The sequence below is a fragment of the Syzygium oleosum genome, unplaced genomic scaffold (genome assembly GCF_021117445.2).
Source record: "Syzygium oleosum isolate NSW1041296 unplaced genomic scaffold, Sole_v2.1 Sole_v2.18, whole genome shotgun sequence".
Classification (NCBI taxonomy): domain Eukaryota; kingdom Viridiplantae; phylum Streptophyta; class Magnoliopsida; order Myrtales; family Myrtaceae; genus Syzygium; species Syzygium oleosum.
The window spans coordinates 7,354,868-7,376,554 of NW_026607502.1; the positions used below are offsets into that span (position 1 = coordinate 7,354,868).

The 21,687-nt window shown below is 40.8% G+C and overlaps 1 protein-coding gene and 1 pseudogene across 1 annotated transcript; one reads left to right on the forward strand and one right to left on the reverse strand.

Annotated features, from left to right (window-relative positions):
* Positions 1–4,674: 4,674 nt before the first annotated feature.
* On the forward strand, positions 4,675–7,271 carry LOC115687117 (transcription factor WER-like; annotated as a pseudogene).
* A 6,996-nt stretch (positions 7,272–14,267) lies between these two features.
* On the reverse strand, positions 14,268–20,806 carry LOC115687096 (wall-associated receptor kinase-like 1). The gene is made up of 3 exons (XM_030612578.2): positions 19,665–20,806; positions 19,384–19,497; positions 14,268–15,580 (listed from the first exon to the last, which is right to left on the reverse strand). The coding sequence occupies exons 1-3, from the start codon at positions 20,533–20,535 to the stop codon at positions 14,418–14,420; spliced, it is 2,148 nt and encodes a 715-aa protein (XP_030468438.2). The 5' UTR covers positions 20,536–20,806; the 3' UTR covers positions 14,268–14,417.
* Between the last annotated feature and the right edge of the window lie 881 nt (positions 20,807–21,687).

The following is a 21,687-nucleotide window of genomic DNA, read 5'->3' on the forward strand; positions in this document are numbered from 1 at the left end:
CACTCACATCCAATCATCAAATAGCAGGCACATCAATCATTCTTACCAGGCCTATCATGAGGCTACCTGCACGTTAGTCCCAATCACATCATAAGCAATCACATACATGTTTAAAATCACGTTTCACGCATTTCCACTTGACTCATCACATTCCTTTCCATACCACTCGCCAGTGACCCGCGTTATAGTACACGCCTCAGGTTCACTGCGACCAATATCACAACACTCCAAGGCCCGCGTTACAGTACACACCTCAGGCCATGTCTCTTGCCCGCGTTGTAGTACAAGCCTCAGGCTCAACATCTACCACCTACTGCACAACCCGCATTGAAGTACACACCTCAAGTTTGGCAGTCTTCCGGTAATACCGGGCATCGTCCCGCGTTGAAGTACACGCCTCAGGACGGCACAATTTTCACAATCGCACATGCCACACCACATTCACTCTCTTACTCATGTACATACTCAACAATCATTTGCCACACGCAATTGGCCCATCACACGTGGCCCATGCACGCATCAATTCACATGCATTTTTCATGCTCGCTAAGCATTCCATATAGCCAAGTTGATAATTATTTGAGTCCGGCCCACGCGTGCACACAATAGGCATAGTTCAATCAATCAGTTACACAACCACGCACCCAATTTCATCACCACAATTTACTCACAATACAAACACACAACCAACATGCAATTCAGCATTTTTCTATACTCAAACTACACCAAATCAATTCCGGCTCTTCACGACATTTCTACACAATTAATCGCCAGTTCTAAATATCCAATTTGCGTACCAAACCGAGCATCACAGCCCACTAATGAGCCATCCACAGCCCACTTCCGATCTTCAATTTTCCACCAAAATTCCCAAATTCATTCCTAAGGCCCGCCACATAATTCCGCTCCTAAAATCGTACAATTCCGCATCTAAGTAAACCCGATTTCACCCCAAAAATTATCCGTCGATACCCGACGTCCTAGGTTAGGTTTAGGATATGACTTACCGAGTTCTAGACTAACGCGGCTAGAAAGGAAAGTGGCGGCGAACGGCGGGGACGGCGACGGCGACGGCAGCGGCGTGGCTTGGCGGCGTGGACGGCGACGGTGGTGGTTCACGGCCAAGGGGAGAGAAACCAAGAGGGAGAGAGAGAAATGGCGGTGTGGGGGTGGCGAGGCGGTGGTGTGGCGCGGCACAGCAGCGGGCGGTGCAGCGGCGACGGCGGTCCGGCGGGAGAGAGAGAGAGTGTGATCGGAGGGGAGACTCTCGGTGGGGGAGGGGGAACCGAATGGGGTGAGAGGAGAGAGAGAGAGAGAGATAAGAGTTGGTCAATCTTGGTGACCAAGCTTTGACCCAAGTGAAAATGACCAAAATGCCCCTCTCTAACCTTTTTAATCTAACGGTCGAGATTCGATCTAATCTTGAAATCAACGGCCCGGATCGAATCTTGCTTTAAAATATCCAAGGGTATTGTGTCTTTTCCAACTTTGGGGGCAAAATGACCAAAACGCCCTTGTCTCATAAAACTAACCCTTTAAAAAGTCTTAGGGGTAAAACGGTCACTTTCCTCATTTCTCATCGAAATCGAATTTTTCTGAAGGAATCAGGACAATCCAAAATTGCACGTTCCATTTGCAACGTCGTCCTAACGTCCCGTTGTGACTTCCAAATTTTTCCGATGTCCAAATTGAGTTCAATTAAATAATCAAATTTTATTAAACGCAACTCGAGCGTTTCTCAACCTAACGGGCGGCTTGTTGGGGAAATTCGCATATTCGACCCGTGACTGACAATAATTCAGGTCACGTGCAAGTTCATTCGGTTCGTAACGATTTCGGTTGTCATTTAAATCGCGAGGATCGATCGCTAGATCCGAGGGGCACGATCGTTTGGTATAGGTTCAGGATCATCCGTCAATTCATTTCGTGGTCCCACGGAATCACCCGCAATCCACTACTATGACAGTGGCGAACTGACCCCTGGCTATCCTTGGATCGGCCAACAGTGGCTCAAAATGTCACCTCGACGATTTTATAGTCGAAAATCAATTCACGATCGAATTTTCTCTTAATCGTACGAATTTAATTCCTACTTAGCCTTTCCCTAATGGTTAGTATCTCAGGAATGATCAGTTCCGGACGAGAACTAACTACGAGTACGTTCATAAAACCCAGTATTTCATAAATCCCAAATGGACAAATTTTCAGGATGTCACACCGACCTTGGGTTGCCCTCGCCCGACGCCGGGGAGGGTAGCCTCTGCCTGAGGCCGACAACCTCTGCTAGCCCCGGCTATGGCCGGCGGAGGGAAAAGAGGAAAAAAAAGAAGAAAAGGAAAAGTAAAAGAAAAAAACAAAACAAGGAAAAAAGAAATAAAAAAAATTTGAAAAGTAAAAGATGAAATTGCACTTGCTCCGATCGCCGAAATAGTAACGTACTTGCCGGCCAGTGAGCATTTGACCGTCCAGCAAACCCAGGCCCTTACTTGAGACTAATTGGGCACTTTGGGCCCCTATTTGAGACTAATTGGGCGTTTCAGGCCCTTATTTGGTACTATGTCCACTTTGGACCCCTTTTTGAGAAAATAACCCCACTTTGAATACTGATTTGAAATTTTCCCAAATGCTACGGATGGCATGGATTTAGAGACTTGTGGACATTCCTTTCTCCCTCTTCATAAATTGATAAATCAGAAAAGATATACATTTTTCCCAAATACGCTACATTTTTTTCCTTTGTCTCCATTTTAAGATCTTTATTCGCATTAAATATAAAAACTAATAAGCTATTCTTATTGTCTTTTTGCAAAGAAATCCAAATCATTGATCTAAAATTGATCAGCAGATGTGTGGTTTGATAGCCAAATACTTTGTCACTGTCCTTCCTGCTAAAGAGAGAGTATTTTATGTGTCAACGGCACCGATGTTTTGTATTACATGGTATAATCAAGTGAATTTTTACATCCATGATAACAATTAGTTATTTGAATTTTAAAATTTTGTAAGGCATATTCACTTGGAAATTACCATGTTAAGTGAGTATTGTAACTATCTAATATGTGTACATAGGGAGAAAAGTATACTCTCTTATATCGATATACCATATAAAAGTTATGGAATAATATCAATTATTCTTTGACCATCAAAAAAATCAATTATTCGAAATCTAAACTATTAGAGAAATACAACATGATACCTAGAATTTTCCTCAAATAATTACATGACGAGAGTGAATATATAAAAACTTCTTTTGCAAAATCTGAAATGTCTCACATCAAAAAATCGATATTTTGAGAGAGTCAGTGTTAAGTTAGAGCTAAGTTTTCAATGAATTAGTCCAGAACTTACTATATTGAGGATAACCAAAAGTCGCACAGACATATGTGCACAAAAATGGAAAAGCTTTTAATAACGAAAGAGAAAGTGTAATTTTAATTATTTTAGGAAACCCAATGAAATGATTATAGGATAGGAATCATAATATAAACTTAAAATCCTTGAGAGATTTTGAGATAACATGGTAGTCATATGGCATCTTTTAATTTCTTGTATACCAGATCAGATGGTGTTCATGTCAGTTTTTCACACTCGACTTGTCCACCTTCCTGGCAATCTTGAAGGCGTACTCCCCAAGTCAACAAGGTAGATTCAGAATTTTACTCCTGGAGTGCTTCCACAAGGCTTGAAATCAAGATCATAAGGAAAGGAGCAAACTCATTTGCCATCTAAGCCAGCACCTTGTTGACTTTTTAAAATTATCATCATTTTGCATTATATAGTAAATACACATCTATTCATCTTATTCCAAGCATGAATTTTCATAAAACGTGAATGTTTGAAGTTGACGGTTTCCTTTAAATTGCTTTACCGTATAATAAAGAGGTCGGACTTATGGGCGTCCTAGCAAGCGTAGCTTGAGTTCCTCATAAAGAAAAATAAATATAGGATATAAACGATATATATGCGTATATATCTGGAAGCCTAAGTCATAGATACAAATAATATACGGAATAAAGACATTATTTAAACCTAAGAATTCATCCTTATGACTTTAGTTTATAGCAAGTCCAATGATCGTAGGAAGCGACAAGCATAAATCAATCTTCGATTGTTCCTTACTATAGCGTGGTCCCCTTTTCTCTCACTTTTATTACATATTCTTAACAAATATCAAAAACTTATTTGTATCTAATGTTCAAACTATCTTGGAAGAAATTTCTTCAACTCTTCGTTTGAGCCAAACACATGTGAAGCCCAATTTGTTGACGTGAATACATCGATATATAAGTCACGAGCAAATTGGATTAACTAGCATTATAACAAGAAGGTGACTATTTATGTCAAGAGCATACACTGTCAGAAAGTATTGCGTATATCAAGCATATTTCTTATTTAAATTTTCCCAGCAGGGGAATCTCTATCCATTTGGCTCTTAGGCGAAGGGATTCCAAATTGATGATGCCAAAACATCCACCAGTCAACACTGCTTCCAACCAGTGAAAATGACATCATGTTACAAGTTTTTTGGAAATTTAATTTGCTTTGAACAAAAATCAGTGCGAAGACATTTTGAATTTGGTGGACTTTTCAAAACATGTGCATGTGGGACCAATCCCAAATATAAATGGAAAGCAAGTCTTGGAGTTCCTGAGAACATCATCTAAGCCAGAGAGTTAATAGCACAGCCACATTACTACTCTCTCTTCCGTCACAAAGTCAAAAGCTAGCTCGAAAATGGTGAGACACCCACCTAGACTCGACAAGAACAGCAATAAAACAGTGAAGAAGGGCACTTGTAGTGCAGAAGAAGATCAGAAGCTCATTGCTTATATCAGGAGATATGGCATTTGGAACTGGACTCACATGACCAAACCTGCTGGTATGAAATATCCATGTACTGATCTGTGTCTCTCGTTCTGTTGGGTATAATATCATCCCTCGTCTTCAATGCGTGTGAATGACTCAGGTTTGGCAAGAACAGGGAAAAGTTGTAGGCTTCGGTGGATGAACTATCTGAGGCCTAACATCAGGCATGGAAACATCACCAAAGAAGAGGAGGATCTGATTATCGAGCTGCACCGACTTCTCGGAAATAAGTAAGTTTGCACAATCATACCTTTGTAAAAACCTGATAAAAGATTAGAAAAAAAATCACCTCTGCAAATTTATTTAGCATCACAAAGCAGAGAAAGTACAATCTTTAAATCACCGTTGCATAAAACACTTCATTACTTTTGTCACAAACGACTTTCGATTCCACAATGATAGACTGAAGGTATTTCTTGATTAATTGTAGTTTTGGATTGTTGCTTTTGCTTTTTCTTTTTCTTTTTTTCGAAGAAAACCCTTCTTCTCATATGATTCCTTGGCTCAAATGAATAGCATTGACTATAAGGACAAATTTTCTAGGCAAGCTACTATTATTAGAAGTGCATAGCACAAAGTCACACAGGCGCATATGCATTTATACGCACAGAGAGAGTGCTAATGCTCTTCAAACAGCGGAGAAAGGTGTAACATCTACGTATTCAAAATTTACATAGATACAAAATCAAAAATAACTCCTAGAAAGTCAAAGTTTGATGGCCCTGGAAACAATGATTGCATAACTTGATGTGAATTGACTGACCATGTTGAGCTACTTACGGTGTATATAGCTTCTTCAAATTAATTGACGAGAATATATATGGAGGCTAGTACCGTGAGGAGAAGAATTTTGTCCGAATGATTAAGCAAAATTTGAGCATGGCATCTGAGAGAGAGAGAGAGAGAGAGAGAGAGAGAGAGAGAGAGAGAGAGAGAGAGAGAGAGAGAGAGCATATGTTCAAATAGGACATGTCCATATGTATAAGTATAGTACTTGTACTACACAGACATAAGTTAGTATCCGTAGACAAATTTATGATTCCTGATTTAAATCCCCTGTTGCAGATGGGCAGCAATAGCAGCTAAACTTCCTGGACGGACTGATAATGAAATAAAGAAGGATTAATACCACGAAAAACCCTAAACTGGTACATCTGTGATAATTTTACCCCGAACTATTTTTTTTACCACAAAAAACCCCAAACTGGTACACCTATGACAAATTTACCCCGAACTATTTTTTTGACCACCAAAAACCCCAAACTGGTACACTTGTGACAATTTTATCCCGAACTATTTCTTTGACCACTAAAAACTCCACACTGGTACACCTGTGACAATTTTACCCCCGAACTAATTTTTTGAACACTAAAAACCCCAAACTGGTACATTTGTGACAAATTTATCCTCTGTTAATGTCTATTAAATTATATTAATATCACAAAAATCACAAATTGATAAACTTGTGACAAACAGATGGGTAAAACCCAAAACCGGTGCACATGTCAATTACCACGTGTCATTAAACTTAGCAATTTGACAGTAAAATTTAACGGAAACTAACGGAGGGTAAATTTGTCACAGGTGTACCAATTTGGAGTTTTTGGTGGCCAAAAAATTAGTTTGGGGGTAAAATTGTCATAAGTATATTAGTGTGAGGTTTTTGATGGTCAAAAAAATAGTTCGGGATAAAATTGTCACAGGTGTACCAGTTAGGGTTTTTTGTGGTAAAAAAAATAGTTTGGGGTAAATTTATTGCAGATGTATCAATTTGAGGTTTTTCGTGGTATTAACCCAATAAAGAATTATCGGAACACCCGCTTGAAGAAACGCGTCAGCAATGGGAACAAGCTGCAAAAGAGACCACGTGTGATATTAAAGTCAAGCCCAATCATAATGACAGTTCATCCCATCCATATGCATCTCTTCCCACCATTAATACTCCAAAATTAGAACTCGACATTAGATTTCAAAATGAAATTCCAACAATGAGTGCAAATAGCTTCTGCTCCTCTAATGGAGTTCACCATGATGACGAAACCTCGGAGAATAGCTGGAATTCACCATGCAACGTTATTGAAGAAGAAGAAAGCTTGTGGGAACAATTTCTTGCGCTGAGAGATGTTGAAATTGTAGAGAATTTCGGTGGCACATACATGCATTCGGGAGCTACTGACCCTGCCCTTGTGTGCATGCAACAGGAGCTCGTCTACCACAGCGGTTCCAGTGAAGATTTCATCATGGACTTATGGGAAAAATGATGATTGCTGAAGCCACATGTTCGCAGATGAAGAGTTGCTATATGATTACTGGTAGTTTCCTGTTAATGGTCGTGGATCATTCCAAGGATGGTCTTATGGATGTAATAAATCTAGGATGCATCTTTTACTTCCAAAGAATGTGAAATAATGGGCAAAAGGACACTAGAAGTGCCATAAGTTGTGTATGGAGGACACTTTGGTGTCATAACATTTTTTCGGATAACTTTGGTGCCAAATTCGGAGGAAAATAGATCACTTTAGTGACTCCGGCCAAAAAGCTGATGTGGCATTTATATTTAAAAAAAATGGTCTGACTTGTACACGTGGAAATTATGTGGCTTTTTTTTCGAATTTTTTAATCTTTTTAATCTTTTTTTTTTCCTAACTTTTTCCCCGTCGCCTGTCCTACCTCGCCGGCCTTTGGCGAAGCTCGCCCCGTTGGCCACCGACGAGGGCAAGCCTCATCGGCCCCTGGCTGGGCGAGGTCGCCTCGCCTAGCAAAGGCGAGGCCGACCTTGCCGTCGCCTGGGTCGCGACGGCGAGGTCTTGCCTCTCTCGGCAAAGGCGAGGCCGACCTCGCCGTCGCCTCCAGATCTGGCGAAGCTCGTCGGTGGCCGGTGGAACGAGCTTCGCCAGATTTGGCGAGGCCGACCTCGCCGTAGCCTGGGTCACGACGGCGAGGGCTCGCCTCGCCCAACAAAGGCGAGGCCAACCTCGCCGTCGCCTCGACCCCGCCGGCCACCGGCGAGCTTCGCCAGATCTGGTGAGGCCGACCTAGCCATCAGCTGGGTCACGACGGCGAGGTCTCGCCTCTCCCGGCAAAGGCGAGGCCGACCTCGCCGTCACCTGGGTCAAGGCGACGGTGAGGTCGGCCTCGCCTTTGCCGAGTGAGGGGAGACCTCGCCGTCGCGACCCAGGCGACGGCGAGGTCGACCTCGCCTTTGCTGGGCGAGGCAACCTCGCCCAGCCAGGGGCCAGTGGGGCGAGCTTTGCCAGAGGCCGGCGAGGTTGGTCTCGCCGGCCCTCCCCTTTGGCCGGTCACCGGACCGGCGATCGGGAAAAAGTTAGGAAAAAAAAGATTAAAAAGATTAAAAAATTCGAAAAAAAAGTTACATATTTTCCACGTGTACAAGTCAGACCATTTTTTTAAAATATAAATGCCACATCAGCTTTTTGGCCAGAATTTTGGCCGGAGTCACTAAAGTGATATATTTTCCTCCGATTTTGGCACTAAAGTTATCCGAAAAAAAGTTATGGTACCAAAGTATCCTCTGTACACAACTTATGGCACTTCTAGTATCCTTTTGCCTGAAATAATGTAATGAGCATTGTGATTTCTGCAATTGATTATCAGTGTTGTCATTTCTGTCTAGTCGATTTATTCGACTTCTGCAGAGATATGATGAACTTATAATCACAATTCCATGCATGTTATTTTACAAAGATTGCATGCTGTGAGATGATCAATCTGCTGTCTTTGTAACAATTCATTAGCTAGCTTTTGGGTTGGCAAAAAAGTAGCAACTGAAATGGTTCGAATGGCTTTAACTTCAAATTACATCTGAAGATTTCATTCCAACCTGCAATACTTCGGCAAGCTCCATCACTGTGTTCAGAAGAGCTTTTAATCTTCAGTAACACTAATTCTTTACCTTGCGACAAGATCAAACTCTTAGTACAGATGCGTATTTCATTCTGTTTTGAAGTAGTTTCCCGGAAAAGAAATTACCACATCATCTTTCAAACATTGCTCTAAATTAGAAAGGGGAGCTCATATACCCCGTTAGTTTTCTTAAAAAGATTGATAAATTTAACCAAAAGATGCTTAACTAACGGATCTTTACCTCATTCCCTAAGTTTGGAATCCCAGGCGGGGTACGATCCGATGGACATGGATCTAGAGGCGATTCTAGAGGAAGAACCTGAGGCAGAACCTGAAAAGGCCCCAGAAGACGAGCCTGAAGAAGAGCCGGAGGACGCACTCGAGGACGAGCCAGAGTACAAGCCAATGTACGACCCCGAATTTGTGCCAGAGGACGAGTCGGACGAGGAACCGGTTGAGGAGGAGCGAGTCGAGGTTCCAGCAAAGTCGGGTGATATAGACCTCCCGATTGAGATCGAGGCCGAGCCGGAGTCCTTAGAGGAGCCGACAGTTCAGGGGGATTCAGATTCGGGTGATGAGGAGTCAGATTCTGAGTGGACGCCAAGCAGAGGGCGTAGGGGCTAGTGTAGGGGTTGGGAATAGGCTTTTTGAAGTGTACCATTTTTGGTGATAGGGTACCCAGGCTATCGATCCTTTTTTACGTCGGTGGTTTATAGTGTAGAAGTTTGGTGTGCTCATGTATATTATGGGTTGTGTATGTGAATATTGTATAAGTTTGGTTGAGCAATGGATATGTTGATTCTCCCTTTTTACCCCCAGTTACTATTGTCCGGGTATTGATGGCTTTCGTTGATGTTTTAAATCTCTGATAAGTTGATTTGGGTCGGCGATACCCTGGGACGTCGCATGATTCGACCGGAGAAGTGTGTCGCGTGCTCGATGGGGTTCGGGGCGTGACATCATAACCGCATACACAAACTATATTAGCAGAAAATAATATTTTCCGCGTTGAAAGACCTTTCAACCTGATGAACATAAATGATGTTAAAATAATTATTAAATTACGCCTTCATCTAATAGCTTAAGCTTTTAAAATAGTTGGCAGTGGTCGTACCAAAATCTTTCATGGTATCAAAGTTGGAGGAGGTCCTGAGTTCAAATCTTTCGAGGGTCCATTTGTCTCTTCAATTAAATATGTCCATGCTTAGTACTAAGAAAAAAAAAGACTAGACTAAGCATGAGATGGAGCGTTAAAATAATTAAATATTAAATCATGTCTTCATCTAATAGCTTAAGCTGTTAGAAAGTTGGCAGTGGTTCCATCAAAATTTCTCAAACATATGACCAAATTGACCGGAGCGACTGGAGCCCGTGATACATCTTTTCGGCACCTGCAATTCACAAGCTAATTGAATGGTGAAGGCTGGTGCAACAAAGATGCTTGTTCGCCATAGTATTCGTGGGTGGGACTGATGTTATTCTGCAATCATCAAATTGACAGCAAGTATTCATGGATTTCAAGATGAAGTAAAATCATCGTCATGCTCGATGTAGATGAGTGCGATTTGCCAAGTTATTTCCAAATTGGCACATAAACTGTATGGTAATGCCTAGCTAATTACAAGACCTGAATATATTTGGAATAGGTATGATTAGACAGCTTTTTGGTCCCAAACACCGAGAATAAGTTCATAATCCATAAATAACTTAATCAAAGTTCTCCTAGCAGTAAACGAACAAGTTTCCTCCCTTCTTTCTTTTCGCTTTCTTTCGCTCTGAAGACCGATTCCCATGACAAACAGAGCTAATTCACCCAATAGTGGACCCTCTTGTGCTTTAATCACCTGATCTCTCAGTTTAGTCTCAAATATTTGTCCTTCTTTAGGGGAAAGAGAGGAGATTAAGTTGGGGCTTTTGTTTGTTCCCTCCATTTTGGTTGCAAGACTTTGAAGTCCAACAAGGGGAAAGAGAAAATAGAAACTCGTGGGATTGAATACTTTTGGGGGCGTTAGCTAGGGGATTAGGCCTTTGATTAAGATGCTTCTTTGACTAGAGGGCGGATGAGTTTAGGCGGAGACAAGCACAGGAGACTCCATGATTTGAGAGGAAAATCATGATAGAGGAGAAGACGACGATGACCCTAGCTTGTTTTGACATGATAATTTCCATTAAATAACACATTGGAGTTCGAAGATCAGAGCTTTATATATCACCAGGCGTGGGCAAGATTAGCGGAACGGAGAGGGCTAAGAACAGGAAAGAGAGATGCCAAGTTTTTTTTTTGGAATACATCCCTCCACACATCGAGAAATTCCTTTACCAAGGGAAATCAAAAGTTGGATGGTGACTCAAATATGAAGCTGTTTATACTTGGTACTTGGTAATATGTGAATCAGACATGCGATATCCAACACACACATAAACAAAAGCCTCGAGAAACTCTTTGCCGGATCGCATGCCTTTGACTCAATATGCAATCACAGCCATTGATCAAGTGCGACTTATAGGTGGGGCCCACATGGTTAGTTACTATAACAAAATGGTTCCATGTAGACTTGGATTTACACAAGAATAATGCCCAAAACCTGTGGAAAATAGGTTAATTGAGTTTCCAATTAGTGTAAATCAATTTTTTTTTCTGTCATATTTCTAATTCTCCTTTTTCTCTCTCTGACTTTTGCTTTATTACTTTATTGGGACTAACTATGCAACCTAAAGAGGGGGTGAATAAGTTGCTTTAGAAGATTTTAAAACTTTTGCGGAAAACAGCGTGTAATAAGGAGATATCACAATACACCAGCTGTATGGGAGGTAATGTACCACTTGTATGCTAGAAATGATAAACAGGAGAATAAGTAGCTGCACACAAGGATATATAGTGATTCGGCTTTGATGCCAAGCCTATGTCCACTCTTACCACTAACAGTCACAAGTTGGGCTGGATTACACTAGTAATTTGCTGATTAGGTTACACTCAGCAAGCACCACTCCTATTAGTTTGTAGATCACACTACCAGGAGGTGGATGCTGCTATCACTTGGTACACTTGAAATTTCAACACAATTACAGTGCATCAAGCGCTATCGACAAACAAGAGCTTTTTTTCTCAGTACATAGCAAGTAAGAGATTTCAGGAGTATTATAAGCACACCTTTTCTCACTCTCTAACTTGTTGTCTTCAAAGACCTTTTCTTTTATAGGCATCTTCAAACTAGTCGTTGCTGATGTCCTAGAGAGGCAAAGTAGCTGTTTAGAGTCGTTGGAGTTGCTGTCCTCTTAACTGACTGCCCATACAGCTTATTCTTGAACTTCTGCAGACTTTCCTGAAATAGCTTATGCTGTTGTACTGTAGCTACGATTCTGACTACCTGTCAGATTGACAACTCTCCTTTCTGTTGGATCTTCTGCTGTGCCTGTCCAATCCTAACGGCTATAATAGTGACATAATGGTCATATTAAATGAACCGTTACTTAAACATTACCATTTACTTGATCTTTACAGCCTAAATGAGACATCGTCATTTAGCTGATCTTTTGTGATCATTGGTGTTGCTTATGTAATCCTTCAAGGACAGTCTTGTGATCTTTTCTTTAATAATATTATGAGTATCACTCGGTCCTTTGAATATATCTGCACTTAGACAACGTATATATTATTCTAAGGATAGTTTGTGTATCATCAAAATTCATTTGGAGATGTTTTTCCAACACTTTACAGAGTGCGGGATTTGAACGCTACACCTGTGATGCTAGCGTCCCCACCCAATCCCTTTACCAGTAGGGCTACATGTCTTTTGGGCAAACAAACTTAAGAAGACCGGCATGGTGCCAACCAATGGATGACTCGTTGATAGTGGCCCATGTGCTCTTCAAGACCGTTATCAACTGAGAACTTATATTTGAACAGGCCATTGACTTCCTCTACAACGGTGATAGAATAGAGAGACGGTCGTTCCTTAGCTATTTATTGTGTTAAAGATCACTTTCCTTAGCCCACAAGCTTCTTGTTGGTGGGCCACCACTAAGGTTCACTACGTCAATGGTTCATGCTCACCCCTTATTATAATGACCCGGTTTGACAAGGGTGGGGAGTGATCGCCAGGGCCAGATGGCCTAGACAAGGAGTGGCTCCTGGTAAGTTTTTAAGATGGTATATGGGGCATGAATGAACCGAACATGAGGAGAGCAACTCTGAGATATATATGAAAACTGAAATTAACTCATGAGGTGTCTTTTAATGTAACGATAATGCTTAGCTTTGGAACTCCAAAGTAAGGCGTGCTTAGGTGGGTACACTACCAAGATTGGTGACCTCCTAAGAAGGTTCCAACCAGTACGCCAAAGGATAAAATCATTAGGTTCAGAATGGAACGGGCCAAAGCAGATAATACCTCAGTGAATTAACTGCTATGTCATGATCAAACATTTGACAAGATTGTACTGCACTGCAACCTTGTGTGGAGAGAATTATGAATTATTGACATGCTGGTGGGGTTATGTTGATAAACTCATCTCTAATGTCTTTGACGGTGCTGAGTAACTGTAACTCCAACTCAATATTCTATAATGGATGCGTGACTCCTGTGATGACGTCCATAGGAAATAAACATTGTTGACTTGGCTAATCAACCTCTTGTTCTTACTATCATTGTTCTGGACTTCCCAGTTCATACAAACACTTTCGCCATCGAATAGTTGAGAGTTTATGAATTGGAAATGGAGAAACATCTAGCAGAGGGCCTATTCTGAAAAATCCACATCGAAAGGTATTGCGACGAAGGCTAAGTACATATAAACGAAGATTAGGAGTGGAGTGGCATGCCATTTGGGCGTTGTACTACGCGCAACAAGCGATGCCATGCCCGGGGAATCGAAGGCGAGTGGATGTGGGCTTAAGGGGGTCCTGGCTGCAAGAGAGGTATATATAAAACTGATATTGGTCATGATCCCTCTTTCTCACTTGTAGTTCTAGAGGTGATTATTAACTAAACATGGAATCTAAACATTTAGATCAAGCAAGGAAAAATATAATGAAGTAGAAAATTCTTTATAAAATTTACAGTTTTTGATGTCTTTCAGCGAACAGATTTAATGCACACGTGAAAATACAATCAGCTGAATAGAAGAGTTCTTACTCAAATAATTTGATAAGTACAAGAAATACACAACTCAAAGAGCATATCGAAGGGGAACTTATGTTGTGGACAAGCGGTGTCCGGGAAATCCAAACCATGAAAAATTCCATTATCTAACTCAAAGATATTGTGCTCAATTTATAATTCGATGTTGGATGTTGATTCTGAAGTGGTTCGATTTTCCGACGCACACCCCAGTTATGTCCAGTGAAACACGGCGAAGTTTCGTCTAGTTGTCATACGGATGGCTTCTGTCGTTATGCGATCATTCCTATCTTATTGCCCATTGATGCTTCTGCTGCAACATGCATGAGTAACTCTGTGGTTGCTGTTGCCATGTATTATTAAATTGTCTCAATAAAAGCTATAAATTTCACAATCTATGCTGAATTTCTTCTAAGATATTTGACAATTAAGTTTCTGCTTTTTTTCCCATCAAGAAAGAGTGCGACGTACGGAATTATAATTTCCGTCTTTTGACATTTACACAACAAAATCCTGCTATTTTTCTTAAAGTCATCGCCCATCTAAGAAAATCTAGATAGAACTACTTTACATCGAGTCGCTATACATGAGTGGCTGCACGTCCGACATCGTGATTATGTCTGCGGACCCTGCAGAATCCCAACGCATGCTCGTCTCCCTCCTCTTTGGAGTATGGTCATGTTTCATGGCAGGATTCTCCAGCTTTCTAATGCGCTCCAGCTCACTTGCCACTTCTTTCATTGTAGGTCGCATCTTCCCATGTAAGTTCAGGCACCCTCTTGCGAGGTTTGCAAAGGTGACGATCCCTTCTTTCTTGCCTTCCTTCAGAACTTGATCGTCCACTATGTCGAACAGGCAGTTGTCGTCCATCGATAGGAGGAAATAGCTTGCAAGGTTCCTCTGATCCTCGTCTCCAAGAAGTGAGACCGGCTTTCGCCCAGTCAGGAGTTCGACAAGGACCACACCGAAGCTGTACACATCGCTCTTATCTGTGAACTGACATGATTGAAAATACTCGGGATCTAAGTACCCGAATGTCCCTTGGACTGCTGTAGTAACGTGAGTTTGATAGAGCGAAAGCGATTTGGAAGTGCCAAAGTCGGCCACTATTGCGCGGTACTTGTCGTCCAGGAGAATATTAATAGACTTGATGTCCCGATGATAGATCGGGATTGATGCCGATGAATGTAGATAGGACAAGGCTCCCGCCACTTCGGTAGCAATTCGAAGGCGTGTGTCCCACGATACGAGAGAGTCACGTAAATACTGGAAGAGAGTCCCATTCGGTATGAATTCGTACACCAAAAGCGGCGACTCTGTTTCCAAGCAACACCCAAGTAGCTTAACCACGTTCCTATGGTTGATCTGCGAGAGAATGGCAATCTCGTTAATGAACTGTTCAACTTTTCCCTTATCGATCGCCTTTGACTTCTTAATGGCAACGATTCCTCCATCCGCAAGCATGCCCTTGTAGACGGTTCCTTGCGCACCTTGACCAAGTATTCTGTTCTTGTTGAAATTGTCGGTGGCCCTCTCCAAATCCTTAAAATTGAACAATTTGTTCTTGTCAACATTGGTCTCGAATGAACACAGTTGTTGCTGCAACAAGAGACCCCCATTCTCTTTGAAGTGCCTCTCTTTGAGCTTGATTTGTTTCCTTTTCTTCATGAAATTGTACAACAGCCATAACAAGAGAAGCAAGAATAGTGCCCCTAGGCCTGCTCCCATACCTGGTTTATTAAAGTGGCATGAGCATTACCAAAAGCAAGCATGAGGATTTGTTGTGAAATAACACGGAAGCTAACGAATTATGCAATTCAAGTCTAACACTTGAAGAAGAAATTACCAAAATAATCAACAAGTAGAATAAGGACATTAGATATTTATGTAATTCGGTCCGAGTGTAGGTACCTACTACACTGGGAGAGTCCACCGCTAAGAAATCCACTATAAATCTATGTAATACAAAGTTTATAATAGCTCAAGTGCTTCTCAGTCCTATAACTCGTAAGTATTATATCACAATATCTCACGATAACTCACTCGGAAAACTCATAGAGAGAACCCTAACACCCTGTTGTTTGTTCTAGTGCATAATTACCGAATAGAATTCCATACACACACATACATTCAAATAGGGAACCTACTCAAATTATGAAACCACTCAAGCTGGGAATACTACTCAAGCCTGGAAACTTACTTGGATCGAGTTTCCTTTATGAGCTCAAATTCAAGACATATTCTCAACAATCTCTACATTGGCTCAACATTTGCAACTAAGTAATAGTGCTCATCATATATGCCAACTCTCCCAACATCCCATGGGCTCTTAACCATCACAAATGTCTATTGAGTGTAATTGCATTTTCCAAAACACACCCCAATATATGTTGTCCACAAACACATGAGAACCACTTTACAGCATCACAATGTATACTAGGATTAACTGTATATATTCTTCATACGACACATGAAAGATCAATCAAAGTTCTACCTACGACATTACTTAGACAACCAAGAATACTAGCATGTGAAGCATGGGATAGATGCTCTATCTCCATCCAAGTACACACTAACAGTATTGACAATTTATGATGTGCAACAAGTAGGGCACTTATAGAGTTTTTCAACTGCATATTAAAGTGTCTCGGTGCTTTCCCGAATAAGTCCTCTGAGTCACTCATAACCATTTTAGCAATCTTCACTCTTAGCATCTCCATACCCAAAACTATATGTACCGCACCCAAATTATCAATTGCAATATTTGCATAAAACTGTTACTCAATCTCATCCAATTCGACTGACTACCTCGAAACTTAGTCAATTGTGACCTTGAAACAACAGTTGGCTGCTATGGAATCTAGCGATTCTATAGACATTGTCACATCTACTACATTTTGAATATATCTAAGCTCTCCCTAAAACTTAGTCTATTTCTGGACACCATCCATATCTTTTTCTACAATCGATCTCTTACTCCTATTCTAAAATAGAACATATTTATCAAAGGCAACATTTGTACTGAATATAAGCCTAAGTGAATCTTTCTCAGTGTATCACAACTTGTATTCCTTTACCGTAAGTGCATAGCCTAGGAATATGCACCTCCTTGCCTCTGGCTATATCGCCATCACTCACATCAATATAAGCAGCGCAACTGAATTCTTTACGCTCTGTATAATCAACCGGCTTACCTACCACGTTTCTTTAGGAATTTTCCCATTAATTAATGGTGATGGTGATTTTTTCATTAACCAACAAGCAATATTCGTTGCGTCGGTCCACAAAACTTCACTTAACCCAACATTAGAGAGTAAAGTTCAAGAGCTCTCTCCAATGTAATTTTTTTCATCAGTTTTCTGACACCATTAGTCGTGGTGTATTGGTATTCCACTATGCCTTTTTCAGTACAAAACTAGCCAAGCTCATCTAAACAACATTCCAATCCTTTATTTGTTCTCAGGCACATGATCTTCATTCCTATTTGTTTTCTGACAGGAGTTGGCACTTAAGTGATCATTTTTTAAAAAGTTTGGCACTTAAGTGATCCGGTGGAAACTTTTGGCACTAAAGTGAGCGCCGTACACAAGTTTTGGCACTTGTAGTGTCCTTGTTCTAAGTGGAGCTTGTAGATCTAACGTTGCTCTTTAGCAAGGTGTGTGTTCGATCTTTCAACAGATATGGTGCAAAGCCGGATTTGCTTTATCTGTAATAGAGAAGGTTGCGTCTGAAAATCCTTATGGATTGATTAAAGGTGTAAATGGAGTTGGTGTTCTGATGAAGTCCACAGTTATAGAGAAGTTTAAGTGTGGCTTCGAATTGAAAGATGTCAGTGGCAGTTGAGTACATGAGGAGATGTGGGAGAGTAGCAATGAAATTTGGATTTAGGTAAACGATTGTGACTTGGCTCAAATGTCATGCCAAGATGGATTCGATATTTCGACAGATATGGTGCGACGCTGGATTTGCTTTATCTATAATACAGAAGGTTGTGTCTGAAAATTCTTATGGAGTGATTAAAGGTGTAAATGGACTTGGTGTTCTAATGAGGTCCATAGTTATGGCGAAGTTCAAGTGTGGCTTGGAATGGAAAGATGTCAGTGGCGATTGAGTCCACGAGGGGCTATGAGAGAGTAGCAATGAAATTTGGATTTAGCTAAATGATTGTGACTTGGCTTAAATGTCGTGCCAAGATGGATTCGATCTTTTGACGATATGGTGCAACGCTATATTTGCTTTATGTGTAATAGAGAAGGATGTGTCTGAAAATCCTTATGGAGCAATAAAATGTGCAAATAAAGTTGGTGTTTTGATGAGGTCCATAGTTATGGCGAAGTTCAAGTGTGGCTTGGAATTGAAAGATGTTAGTGGCGATTGAGTCCACGAGAGGCTATGGTAGAGTAGCAATGGAATTTAGATTTAGCTAAACGATTGAGACTTGCTCAAATGTCGTGCAAAGATGGAAATTGTTGATGGTATATCTCGAATTTGAGCTTGAAAATGAAATTTTCCTAATTTGAATAGTTTTGCTAGTTGGAATTGGTTTCCTATTTAAGTGGTTACCTAATTTGAGTAGGTTTCCTATTTTGGATTCAGCTCTTGTCTATATATAAAAAGTGTCTTCTTCATGAAGAGTATCTAAGAGGAGCTTATACTCGTGACTTACATCCTGAATGTTTGAAGTTATGAAAAACTTATGTTAAGATTTTGTGTAATTTTTTCCTGAGATTGAGAGATTATTTCATGAGCAATTTTGAGAGCCAAACATTGTGCGAGTTATTGGATATAATTGGGGGTTAGAATACACCGAGAGTGTTTGAGTATCTCGAGTATGGTTGTAATTTCGTTTGTATTGCTTGATCTACAGTGAAATTCTATGTTGGTCTGCCCATGGATATAGGGCACACTCACTGAATCACGTAAATCTAGTCTTCAATTTATTTCTCTTTCTGTTTATTTTGTTGTTCAATTGCGTGTTTTCTGCGACAATTATAGAGAAATCATGAGAAACAGAGATTTATGTGATTTGGTCCGATAGTTGGTACCTACTTCACAGGAAAAGCCAGTGAAATTGGTGAAAAATTCTCCTAATTAAAATTTAGCATGTAATAGAACAGCCATCAAATCAGTGGAGCAGCAGCCAAAAAAACAAAACAGAGGTATTGGTCGATCGAGATTATGTATTAAGGGCGAAAAGGAAAAAAGCCTGGTGTTAGGTTTGACGTACTGTAATTGTTATTGAGACAATCAATTTAAAGACTATAAACTATATAGGCTACAATTGTAGGAAAAAATATGTGCCCAAATCAAACATCAAACTTGAATTCCGAAGAGATACGTAGGAACAACGAACATCCAATCCACTGAAAACGCATCATGCTATATAACATTTTCTAAATTGCGGCTTTTATCAATTATAGACTCAATCTTGCATTTATGTAAATGACAGGATGTGATATTCGCGAACCTGGGTGCACAAAAAGATGGCTAGTCGTTGTTCATAACTCATGACAGAATGAAGAAATTTGCTTACCTATGAGAAGAAACTTGATTGTCTTGCTTCCTTCAACACAATCATAGGAACCTCGTCGATTCACACACTTTCTTCCATGGCACCGATTGGTCGGATCTTGGCATTCATCGACATCTGAACAAAGGATGACAATCAAAATTAGTAGAGCTTCGTCTCTTTATTGGGCGTTTACAATTGCACGTAAAGCTAATTCAGCCTCCAAAGAGCTACTTCTCTTTTTAGTACAGTTTTTTGATGTTGCGTTTCCAATAATTGATGTGATAAAATGTAACTGGTTTTACCTTCGCATCCATGTTTAATATAGGGGTTACCGGTGAAGCCCCAGCGGCAAAAACACTGCAAAAACGGCATCACCTTGCGATATCCTAAATTGAAGCTGACTGTGCTGCAGTTATAGGAATCGTCGGAGATGAAGCCATATTTGTAAATTTCTAGCGCAGCTTGGGAGGAATTAGCTATCCCCCATTCTAGCACCGCTGGGAAATGCCCCCTCGCCTCCAACTCAATGAAGTCTGTAGTTGAAGGTGTGAACTGCGACCTATCTCCCAAGAAGGCATAATCGCATTTATTCTTTGCTGTTTTGATGTCCGGCCGGAAAGTGACGCTGAAAGCCTGAAGATCCGAGGTAATTGTGGTGTGGCAGCATCCGTCGCTGCCCGAACAATTCATTTTACTAACGATGTTGTGTTGTTTTTGGCATTTGGACTGGCACCCTATGATAGCAGACTTTGTGTCATCCAATAGAGCACATATGTTGCAACCAACGGCGGCGAAGACGTTCCTCGACACAGAGAAGATGAACTGGCTTCCTTTCAAGCTCACAGGCGCAAAGCTTCTATTGCCCCCACAGCTCACATTCGACGAGAAGATTATAGGAAGACTGACGCTGATCATGCCGTTCGTTCCACCTTGTTCATCGGGTAGCGAAATTTTGAGCACCTTCAAGTTGGCCTTGTTCAGTATGGGGATGGTGCCGTCCTGGCAGACAATCTTGTACCACTCATCAAGGAAACACCCGGTTCCAATTCCGAAGGGGAAGGGAATGGCAATGCCACCACATGTTTGGGTGCAATTGCCTTTCACCAGGGGAGCTGCTAGTGATGCTTGCTTGTGAAGCAAAAGTGACCCTAGAAGCAGAAGAATCTGAAACATCCTTTCTCTTGCTTCTTTTGTCAGGAAATCGTGGACCTGTTCGAGGAATGAGCGGAGGGCAAAGTTACTTATAAGCCATTTTCGTCTGTCGTCGTGGACCCTAGCATATTTGACGATACTTCTTTGAGCAGAATTGTCAAAGCTTCAGATCCTTCCTGGAGTAGAAAATTCTCCAAGTGAGAAGGGATGTCTCGATCGGGTTTGCTTTGATGGCAATGGCGACTGTTATTTTTCAATCTCACAGCTGAATTTGATAAAGAAACTCATCAGATAAACACAAGATAATAGAATGATGAGACTAGGAGATATTTTCTTTTGTTCCCCGTTGAAATGTCTCCTTTGAGAAAGGCCATCAGTCTCATTTTCATATTAAAGGACTTTGAAGAGTCGTCCTTCGTTCTGGAGTCACATTAGGACAGGGCTTGGAAGGTGCCCAGAAATGGGGGAATTTCGGAAATATCTGTGCAATCGTCGTCGTGTGCCCCACTGTATTATTCTCTAGCTGACCATGACAGGACAGTGAAACCGAAGCAATATACTGGTTCATACCGAACAAGTAACTGTAAATACTATAGCAACACATTAGTAAATATAATAAAAAAAAGGTCACGTTAGCATTTTCTTTCTTATTAAATAAGTTCTTTTTTTGATGTGTAGTGCTTGGTGAACGCCACACGGGGGGAGCTTTTGGCCGTAATAATAAAATGTCACGTCAGAATGTTTAAGTAGCTAAATTGGAAGAGTTAATAGAGAGAGCATTCATTGCATAATTTGGTAAGTTTTAGAACTTAATTGCTGGATTATGTTGATTTTTGCCCATTAGGGAGCTTTTGGCCATAACAATTAATTGTGTGACGCGCTCATGAATTCTATCTCAAAGAAACTGCAAGTGTTTTGGAATCGTGACAATGTCTTCTCCTAAGAATTTGTCTCTTTGTTTTTTTTTTGCAAGATTGATAAAGATTGTTTTGTGAAAAATTGAATGGGCAAAACACTCTAAGTTATTGGCATAACTGAAGCTACAAAACACTTAGAACGTTGTAACTCAATTGTGATTGTAATCTTGACTTTATCCCCTTGATCTATCTTGGAACACTGTGTTGCTCTCTAATGGAGTCGGTCACACCGACCAAACAACTTAAATATGGTGTC